General features: G+C 43.2%; 1 protein-coding gene across 1 annotated transcript; it reads right to left on the minus strand.

Moving 5' to 3' along the window:
* Positions 1-511: 511 nt before the first annotated feature.
* On the minus strand, positions 512-7,058 carry dusp7 (dual specificity phosphatase 7). Its single transcript, XM_070846251.1, has 3 exons — positions 6,199-7,058; positions 4,018-4,446; positions 512-1,022 (listed from the first exon to the last, which is right to left on the minus strand). Exons 1-3 carry the CDS (start codon positions 6,605-6,607, stop codon positions 706-708), a joined length of 1,155 nt encoding a protein of 384 aa, XP_070702352.1. The 5' UTR covers positions 6,608-7,058; the 3' UTR covers positions 512-705.
* Positions 7,059-10,744: the final 3,686 nt, after the last annotated feature.

Raw genomic sequence — 10,744 nt, forward strand, 5'->3', positions numbered from 1 at the left:
GCGTAAATATACACAAAAATATACAAAAATGCATATAGACATACTGAATTTGTTAAGGACTGCCCATACATTTTCTGCTATGTACGTTAACATACATACAGTACATACAGTACAAACATACTTTATGTGTGTGTGTGTGTGTGTGTGTGTGTGTTAATTCCTTGGTTTATAAAACTCTACATTCAGTAGAGCGAGCGAGATTTCCTACAAGTAAATCCCAGATTCTCCACTTGGCACCAGTCAGTTCAGCTCGAGAGCCGAGACAGAAAGACAGAGAGGATGTTGTTGTCTCATAAGTCGAGTGCTGTAGATTTTTCCACGTTCCTATCTTTGTATGAAGCTGTCTGTCCTGCTGCGGCCTTCGCTCAGTTCCTCAGTCAGTTAAGTCTCCTTGGTTCTTCGTTACAAGGTGATCAGGGCTCTTCCTCCCTTCCATTTCAATCAACTCCGAGGAGGACGCCGTTGTAAACCCGTCTGTCAGTTCCACCTCTGGGTTAAAATAAACTCCCCTTCTCCCTTAAACTTGGCATCTGTGACCTCTCCTGTCCCTCCAACGCTGCTCCGTGGCCAGGCTCTCAGACGACAAGCCTCAGGAGGTTAAAACATTCAATAAAACTGGCTGCTTCCCTCCAGTGCAGCCGTTTGTTACCATGGTAACAACACCGCCGTGACCCACCAGAAAAGGGACAGTCCCCCCTCTAATTTTCATGTGGACTCCAGCGTGTCCAGTTGAAAAACATTGTGGTTGGTCGGGGTGGTGAAGAAGAGCTGGTCGTGCGTTGGGGAGGTCGAGTGGTTGTCGCAGGGGCTGTTAAGGCCCAGCGTCCGCTCAAAGTCCAGGAGCTGCCCCATGAAGTTGAAGTTTGGGGAAATGTTGGATTTTTTCCGCTTGACGAAGTCGTACGCGTCGTTGAGCGACAGGTTGAGCTTCTGCATCAGGTAGGCCACTGTGACGGTCACCGAGCGGCTGATCCCGGCCAGACAGTGCACCAGGATGCCGCACTTTTTAGAGCGCGCCTCATCTAAGGAGAAGAGGAGGGGGAGGGACGAAGGAGGAGCAAAGATGAGTGAAGGGAAAGAAGAGAAGAGAAGAGGGGAGCATGAGGATTGAATTACTGTTCAAGCCTTCGCTTCAGTCACACACCTTCAAATTATCGATGAGCCACCAGGAAACTGTCGCCAGATTTTCTGGCAACATGTTCTACTTGGCATTTTCATCAATACTAATGTGTGAATGAACAAAAAACCAATGATGTCAAGTAGGAGCGCACAACATCAATACAACATTTATGTACTATGTACAAAAAAAGGGTTTAAAGCATGAACTAAAATATTTATTTTCTTAAAACAGACGATATGAATGAGCAAGATAAATATTCTTTAGATGTGGATATGAAATTAGTTTTATTCCTGTAATTCTTTGTATGTCATTTGGTTTGATGTAATTTTACTGGCTTGGGTGTAATGTAATTGTAGCTATTTCATTTAGGGAACATAGTGTAAACATGATATTGTATATTGTAATATACTAATTAACACTACATTACTAAACAATGCACAGTTTTGACAGAATATCAATACATCACAATGCGCTAAATATCCAAATTCACATTTAAAAAATGGGCAAACCTTTGTTTAAAAGCCCTGAAAACCTTTTTTTGTCAATAAGCTTGTTACTATGAGCGATGGGACTCTGCATGCATGTACACACAATTTTCTGCCAAAGTCGGGGCACTTTTGGCTTCGCAGTCTTATTTCTACATTTATTTTTTCCTTCTCTGTGCTCTTCTCACTGGTTTGAGGTTGGCAGGGCTCAGCTGTGAAAACGTGATGCCAGATCACTCTTTGTTTCAATACATAAAACCTAAAATCACGTATCCAATCCTGACTATACAGTGATTGTGGCTTAAAAGATAGTTTTCAGGGGCTTTAAAGCAATGGACTGGGCTCCACTGTTTGTTACATTAAATGGGAAAAAACACAAATTTATAACTTAAACAATAACGTATTTTGTTAATAACGACTACATTAGAACCATTCATTTGTGCAACAGTAATGTGTAGAACGATAACATCACATCACACCCAATAATCAGCCATCCACTGAAAATGTCTCAGCTCTAATTCAATGTGATTTCCAGGATAACATGAGAATACTCCGGGGCATAACAGGAGAGCTGAGAATTAGATCCGTCTTTCCAAAAATGTTGTATTTCAAATCCAGAATCTCAACGACAGCAGAAACTCGTGTTTCATTCTGCTTTCTAGCTCTCAGTCTGTAGAAAAACCTGAATAAAAAGACATCTTACATTATTAACAGGCTACATCCATCCACCGTCTATCAGTTTCGAGCCCTTGCACTTGCATCACTACAGGCCATTAGAGCGAGAGTTAAGTGCTCCGTTCCTTTCTTCCTTCTCTCGCTCGCTGCCTCTCCTCGCTCTCTCTCTCTGCCTGCATCTCTTGTTGTAGGATTGGGGTCAGTTGGCGCACGAGCTCAGGCTGCCAAGCGGATGCCAAATTAAATTTATATGTGATGCGTGCTCACTTTCCACAATAAAAGGGGCTGAAAAAAAGACCCATCTATACGAGACCCTGAAGTCAAATAAGTCACCAGTAGTTAATCTGCTCCGGGCTGATCTTCAGATTGTGCAGCATTACGTCACTTTATTTGTGAATCGTCCTTTTCTCAGGCTGTTAAAAAACAGAAAAGATCTATTTCCTCCCCGTCTTCGTTCATGGATACATAAAGAACACATTCATTCAATAATTTCAGACATTTAAGGAATCCGCAGTTTACAACGGGTCACATCTGGGTCTCCTTTTCAGCCCGAGCTTTTCTCCTTCACCCATAATTAGCCTGCTGTTACCAAAAAGACCTGATGTAATCCCTGCATATTACAGACCGCCAGACAGCATCATTTAACATCAGCGTGACCCAAATCTGCCACGACCTCTGGCTCTGGCATATGTCACACTTCCTCCCACCTAAGCAGAGGCACTAGTCCAGAGAAACGTCAGGGGGGTCTGGACAATCTAAGACGATCACACACTCTCAGTGAATCATCAGAGAGGGAATTTACTCCTTCCCCGGGAATTCAGTCATTCAGAGGGAATGATGGGAAATACTGAAAATGGGACGAGTGGAGGGCTAAGAGTCTTGTGGCTTCAGTTTGACCCCATTCGTAAAGAATATATTCCCATGTTTAATTCAAAACTTTGCTTTATATTCTGTGAAAGCGATTCATATTTCATAAGGGATAGTAAAAAAAAAAGGGGCAGCTTTTTAAGAACTTTTGAGGCTGAATCTGTTTAAAACAATTTATATGGCGGAAAGGACACATTTTTTACATGATTTACCAGTGAGATGTTGGATAAAAGGGCAAAGTGGGTCATGGAGGACAGAGTTAACATAACAAACAAGCGCTGAGGCGACTGGTCGATGAACTGCTTTGGTGATCATTTAAATCTGAATATCTTCCGCTTTTCTTAGGTCTCTATTATAGTAAACTGAATATTGGAGATTGGAGATTGTGATGAAGATTTTTTTTTTTTTACTATTTTCTGTCTTTTATAGACCAAACAAGTCAGTGATTTTTCAAGCAAAATACATTAATTGACTATTTGCTGCTTTCCTCTGATTTATTTCATTATAAACTGAAAACCTGATATTTCATAAGAGTTATTTAGTTGTAGCCCTAAACACAACTAGAGCTGCACCAATAAACTGATTAGTTGATTAGTTGCTGGACAGATAAGTATTGACTCATTCGATAATCATGTAATCGTTTTTTAAAGCAACAATACCAAATGTTTGCTGGTTCCATCTTCTAAAAATGTGCAGATCTGCTGCTTTTCTTTATCATGTATGATAGTAAACTAAATATCTTTGGGTTGTGGACTGTTGGGCAGACAAAAGAAGCCATTTGAAGAGGTCATCTTGTTGTATTTTTACTATTATCAGGTGTAAGATAACATAAACGTGGGCACAAACTCAGGTCTCTGCTCCTTTACTTACCAATGAATGAAATGGCCTCGGGGAAAAACTGAGAGAGATTCTGACTCCAGTGATCAGAGATGGGGATCTGTTTGTACTTGAAGTCCCCTTCGTGTTCGAACATGTTGGGCAGGTTGGGCGTCACGTTGAGGATGTACTTGATATTGTACTTGCTGAGCACATCCAAGTTGGTGGAGTCTTTGGCACAGCCCAGGTAAAGGTACGGCAGGATCTGGACGGGAAACGCTGGCTGGTTGTTGGGGAGCGGGCTGCCCTCCGACTCCGTGGCGCTGCCCGGCTCGCGGTCTGACTCCCCGTCTGAGCAGTCGGAGCTGATGCGGAGCCCTCCCAGGCCGAGGACAGAGGCCGGCGGGGAGCTGCTGGGACAGGAGCAGTCCAAGTTGGTCTCGCAGTGCTCGGGGTACTCGGACTGGAACTTGTTGAAGCCCCCTGGAGGTCAAAGAAAAGAGGTCAATATTAGGAGAAAGACACGTTTTATACCTGGGTGGGATGAAACATGTGCCCTGTACATGAGCACAGGGGGGGGGGTCTGACTGGTCTGTGAGGCACAATGTGCAGTTCAGCATCTACAAAATGGCAGCTGAGTGTCAAGTCTGCAGAACGCAAGAGGAAATTAACCTTTTTGATTTTAAGGGAAGAAGAAACAAATAAACATCTTAATAAAAAAAATGCACTATTAAAACAATATTTTGCTGATAAATAATAAGCAAGAATTGTGCTATTAATCACACATTTTACTTTGGTTACTTTCTAATCACATTACATGCTGCACAGTAAGCCAGGTAGGGGTGTCGGGGTGCATGCTCTCCATCTGAAATCCCTTTACATGCCTTTTTTTTTTTTTTTTTTAACTCACATTAAGACAAATACATCACAAATAATATCAGATTTGCCATTTCTGCTATGATATTGATTTATAATTGATTAAAAACAACAAAAGGAGATTTTTTTTTTTTTTTTTAATGAAATTGCAGTTATTACTGTCAGGCCATGTTTTCATGTGCCACTACATCATAAATCCACGTGACACACAGCGGGAGAACGGGCTGATATTTCCGTCACTGTGAATAAGGCTGGACAGATGTGCTCCATTGAGAAAAGCTGATCCCCGGGAGGATCAGCAGCGGAGCAGGACAGCCAGCTCTGCTGCTACAACACTCACTACTCAGCTCAGTGGACTTTTTGTGAATGGCAGCTCGGCTCGTGACTCCAGCGAAGCATTTCTGCGATCATCTCCAAATCAAATCAAATCCACCCAGTGCTGCAGTATCTCCCACACGTTTACATCCGATTTCTTTCCCAATCATTATATATTTTTTATCTTAGTGCTGGTGGAGGATTATTCGGACTGCGTCGTCGCCTCCTCGTCTCCCTGTTCATTCATGAAAAAAAAAAAAAAAAAAAAAAAAAAGCCTGTCTTTTCCTGAAGGAACACAACATGGCGGGGCCATTTCTGCAGCATTTAATTGAAAACATATTTAACGCAGCTCTTTATGCCCAGACGCTGCTTAACGCGTCTTTTGATTGGCCTACAACTTATTCTGTCTTCATAAGAATTAAAATTCGGACGATCAAGGGGAGGAAGTGGTCTGTCAAAGTTCATTTGGACTCCTCAGTGAGTGTGGCTGATGCCTGGCGTTTTTATCCGGTATCACAACCACACGCTTTGTGATAATCCGTACAAATGTGATATACATGAATAATAAATCACAGAGAAACTTCAGCATGTAAACCGGATGATAGCAGCTGGGTTTATTTGAAGAATGGCCACAATGTGACACCAAGCAGCCCTGTAAACAGTCTAATAATCATCTGTTTTATTCTAATAAGAGTGGCTTGTTAAATGTGAAGAATCATTCATCAATAATCTCAAGAGCTTTGCTCCACAGACCCAGAAACAGACATCCAATCCAATCCAATCCAACAGTCGTGCCCATTAATTAAATCATCCGAGGCTACATATGTCTCAAGATTTATGAATGACGGTGATCGAGGTTTATTAATTGCCGTTTCAGCATTAATTCCTTCACCTTCAGAACAGCCGCATATCCTCTAATCTCACTGGATTCAATTCAATAATTCGGCAACGACAGACTCTAGAGTTTAGTTTTTATTTTTATTTTTATGAATTAAAGGCACTACAACACCTTCACAGTCAAAGCCAGCGGTGTCTGATCTTACCCTCCAGGTAGAAAGCCTTGCACCCGTCGTCCCGCAGCTTCTGCAGGAGCAGCCCCAGCACGGAGCTCCCCAGCCCGGACTCCTGCCGCTCCGGGGTCGCCTCGTCGTACAGGACCACCACGTCCGTCTTGCACCGCTTGACAAATTTCTCCTTGTCCTCGTTGTTGGGGATGATGGAGCGGATGGGGAGGTTGCCCTTCTTCAGCCTCCGGAGCATGAGGCCCGGGATGGCCAGGTTGATGGCCGACTCTATGTGCGAGGACTCGTACAGCTCATGGGGTCTGCAGTCCAGCAGCAGCAGAGAGCTGGTCCCGGACTCCAGCTCCTCCTGCAGCCACTCCACGCTCTTACTCGACATCATCATCATAGTCACGATCACGGAGCCGCTCCACAGATGATTAGTTTTCATCAGGGAAACGTTAATCCGCCTGTCCCCTGGTGTGACATGAAAAGCAGCGCAGCAGAATAGATGGACAGAAGCAAAATCACGGCGCTAAACTTCCCTTCCCGCGGCCACCACCACCTCCACCACCGCCGCCGCCACCGCTGCTGCTGCTCCTGCTGCTGCTGCTGGTCCTGCGGGCGCGCACACACACGCACCCAACACACACTTCCACACGCGCACCCACATCCAACACACACGCACCGATGCCCCTCTGGTTGGAGCAGGAAACTTGAACATGCAGAGGTTTCTTTCCCTCCTTCCTTCAGTCCGATAGAAGTGGAGGTTTCATTCCAGTCCATCGACGTCCATTTGGCGAGACCGCTCCAACTTTGACGCGTCAACAAAATGGCCCGAAGGTGCCTGGTTGGCGTCCCGGGGTGTGAGTGTCGGATGAGTCGCCGATGCTAAAGCCCATGGTTGTAGTCGGTGTCTGACATGCTGGCCCGTGGAGCGCCTCTGGTTTGTCATTTCCACTGGATGCGTTAAAGAGGCTCTGCGGGCTTGTCATTGAGAGGAGGGAGGAGCGGACAGACTTAAAGGCGCAGAGCTGCTGAGGATCCACACTGTTCTCATGGCATTCATAGAAATTCATTGATAGTCTGCACACTGTGGTCTCACTTTGATTAACACATCTAATGGTAAATTGTTTTCATGACACCAAGCATCCATGTAGCCTTTTATTTCTAATTACAGAGTGACAGTTTTTGTGTTTTATGAGTTGAGTTGTGAATGGGTCTTTAATATTTTTTTTTCCTTGTGAATCTCCAATAAAATGTTTGAGGTTTCAAGTGAATTACTTTTGCTTTTTACTCTCCTTTAAATTAATACAAGGTGCAAAGCTTTTATTAATAAATTCACCTCACTGATGCTCGTGAGAGACCGATGGGCATCCAAACAAATCATGTCATATCCTGTTGTACTACACAGGCCTTGTGGTGAATAACTGTGTCACGGGTCAAGAATGAACGTTCACTGTCAAAATTAACAATGTCGACCTTAAAGATCTCAGAAAGCTGCTCGTGAAAATCCTGAGATACAACTGATGCTGAATGGCCACTACATACTACATACAAACTATAATGTTGAGGAGAGAAATGGGTGTTTTTTCTCTCCATAAACAAAGATACACAAACACAGCATTGGCCGCTGGATCAGAAGTCATGTAAGTAAGCATGGATGTATAAAGAGAAGTGGATACAGCGTTCGAGGCTCCGTTCATTCCCATGAAAGCTGCTCAGTGGCACATGAAGTCAAAGTCCGACTTCTTGGGCATAAAAGTAACCGGATCGACGCATCGTTGGGCCCATAGAGCAAACGCACCAGCATCTCAGGTCTGCTGGGCCAACTAGCCCTCTGCTATGATGAGCGGGAATACAATTATCTAATCGTTTGGCTCTTCTAGACTTCCCAAATGTTACTGGACCGAATGGATCAAATTCTGATGTCATTCTGCAGGGGGGTTGTGACTCTTACAAAGTGTATTCGCCGATTTACAGCGGTCTCTTTCACAATGTAAGTCTAAGGAAAAAAAACCTTTTGGGCCCAATGGCATCACATGACGGACGCCATTGTTGTAATTACACGGTTTAGCCACTATGTGAAATTGGCTTCAAAGCCTGAAAGCCAGTTATATTTTCCTAGGATGGCGAAATGAAGTCCCTGAACTCCCTCAGCCTCTGATTGGCCTGATCCTAATACTCTTACCCTAACCCTAACCATGTGACTCCCCATGCTTAAACCTAACCAATCACAGTTCCTCATTCCTAGATACAACCAATCACAGTACCCTGTGCTTAAACCTAACCAATCAACGGTTTCCTTTGCTTTCCTAGATAAAATAATTTTGCGTTTCTCAACCGATTTTAACTAATAATTTTTATATTCAAGGTTTTATGATTGACGTGGAGACTGCACAAGATCCATACAGGCCAAGTAACAAGCAATACAACTTACACACATTTTCCACTGATCTCCACACCATCTTCACTTTACAGCACTCTCTACATCACACTCATCTGCACATTCACACCTCCACACACTGGCTTAAGAATCAATTAGTGACACCTTCCTAACTGAAAAATGGCTTTTGGCCACTAACTATACACAACTAATTGAGTGACAAAATCGTAGTTTGTATATTATTACCTATTTTCAAAGTGTGAGGGTGTTATGTCTTCAGGTCATGGCAAAAAATTAATTTACTCCTGTTCATTCTTCATCTTCTCTCAGAGACATAGCTGCTGCTGCTGCTGCTGGATCACACTGTGTATTTTAAGAAGATTTGTTGGGAGTTTCGTCGATTTGAACTAAATTCTACATAAAAATCAGAGCTATATGAAAATACATCATGAAAAATGGAGAAATTTACATTTGAGAAAAAGGCTAAATGCTGTTTAACGTAGGTATCCATGCCAAATACAAAAGTGGGCAAAAGAGGTTTCTTAGTATTTCTTGAAGCTCCTGGCACTCACACATCAAAAAGAAAAAGGAATGAAAAAAAAAAGACAGTACATGTCACTGTCTGCAGTGTGACCTGCAGATAGGAAACGTGTTTCTTCCTCAGGCAGCATGCAGCTCTCTGTGGAGACTTTCTGGTGATTTGTGCACATCAGAATGACTCCCTCACCACAGCTGGAAAACAATTAATGTCTTTTCCACTGACTGTTAAGCGAGGCAGATGTTTGATACAACACTGTCATCCAGATCCTCCATCCAGGGCCAGTGGTTCTCAGCCTGGGGTGAAAAATGGGGAATATTTTAATTTTAGTTTGAATGAAAGAAAGTATAATAATGACTAGTCTGTATAGGCAGTTAAGGAAAAAAACTAACTCTTATCAGACAGAGATCCCTGAGACCACATTTTATCAAATACTGGTCTACGGTCTTATGTGTATCAGTCTGAGATTCCTCTGACACCAAAAGGCTGAGAAGCATTGAGTTAGGCCACACAGCTGTCCGTGGCTAACAGTGCAACTGCACCTATAGATTTTTATAGAAGTTTTTTTGATTAAGTGATTACATGTTTAATCTGAAAATAGGATGAAATAGAGAAAATGCCCATCACAAGCACCCTGGGCCCAAGATATCCTGTTAACAATGATATAAAACTGAGAAAAACAGCAAATCTTCACATTTCAGAAGGTGAATATTTGGCATTTTTGCTCAATAAATGCCTTTAAATGATTGGTAGACTAACAAAACATGTAAAGCTCTATAAGTCTGTTTTAAAAGCTGCTGTATTCATAAAGTTTACTCTTCTCATTGATACTGATGATGATATGTGGAGTTCTTTCTCTATTTGTAACAGCTCAGTGGTGCTGGTGTACCTGCTGCACTCACACTGCACAACACTCACAACATCACTGGGTCATCACTACGTTTCACCATGAATGACCTAATAGGGCATCAGCAGGTTGTGACAGAGGCAGAGAGGGGGAAAAGAGGCGCGTTTGATTTCCTCACAGCTGCAGAGAGGAGGAGTGGGGGATGCACCAGCTGCAGACAATGGCTCTTTATCCCCCCTGAGTGACTGACACACAAACACACACCACAGTCACTAACAAAACACAGACACATACATACATGCATACACACGGTACACAAACACACACACTCACGCAAACTTTAGGGCTCTTGTGTTTCCACTCCCTTCATGGACAACAGGCTCTCTTAGAGAGTGTGTAGCCACTCGGTGTGTGTTTGTCTACAACAACTCTCTAGTAGTAAACAACACATCGTCATGCATCCTATCATCAGTAGTATTAGCAGTAGCATTGTGCTAACCCTCCGTGAATGTCGCGTCATTTCATGCTGTTTTCTGACTGATTGATTTGTGAACTTGGCTCCACTCTTCTGGGATTTTTTGCTCGACGCTCTAAAAAAGTCAGCGTTCGGTGGATGTGTCTCACAGTGTGATTCACAGTGACAGATTACCTCACGCTTCTCCAAATTCACACAGTGTACAAAGGGTCACTGACGAGAGGCTTCACCAATTTTACACATCAAAGTGTGTTTACAGGTGTTGGGGAGGACTGCTGCATATGTGAAACAAGTGGTAAAAAGCTATTTGTGATTCCAGATGTCACTTGACGTTAAATTGGC

The sequence above is a fragment of the Pempheris klunzingeri genome, chromosome 2 (assembly GCF_042242105.1).
Source record: "Pempheris klunzingeri isolate RE-2024b chromosome 2, fPemKlu1.hap1, whole genome shotgun sequence".
NCBI classification, from domain to species: domain Eukaryota; kingdom Metazoa; phylum Chordata; class Actinopteri; order Acropomatiformes; family Pempheridae; genus Pempheris; species Pempheris klunzingeri.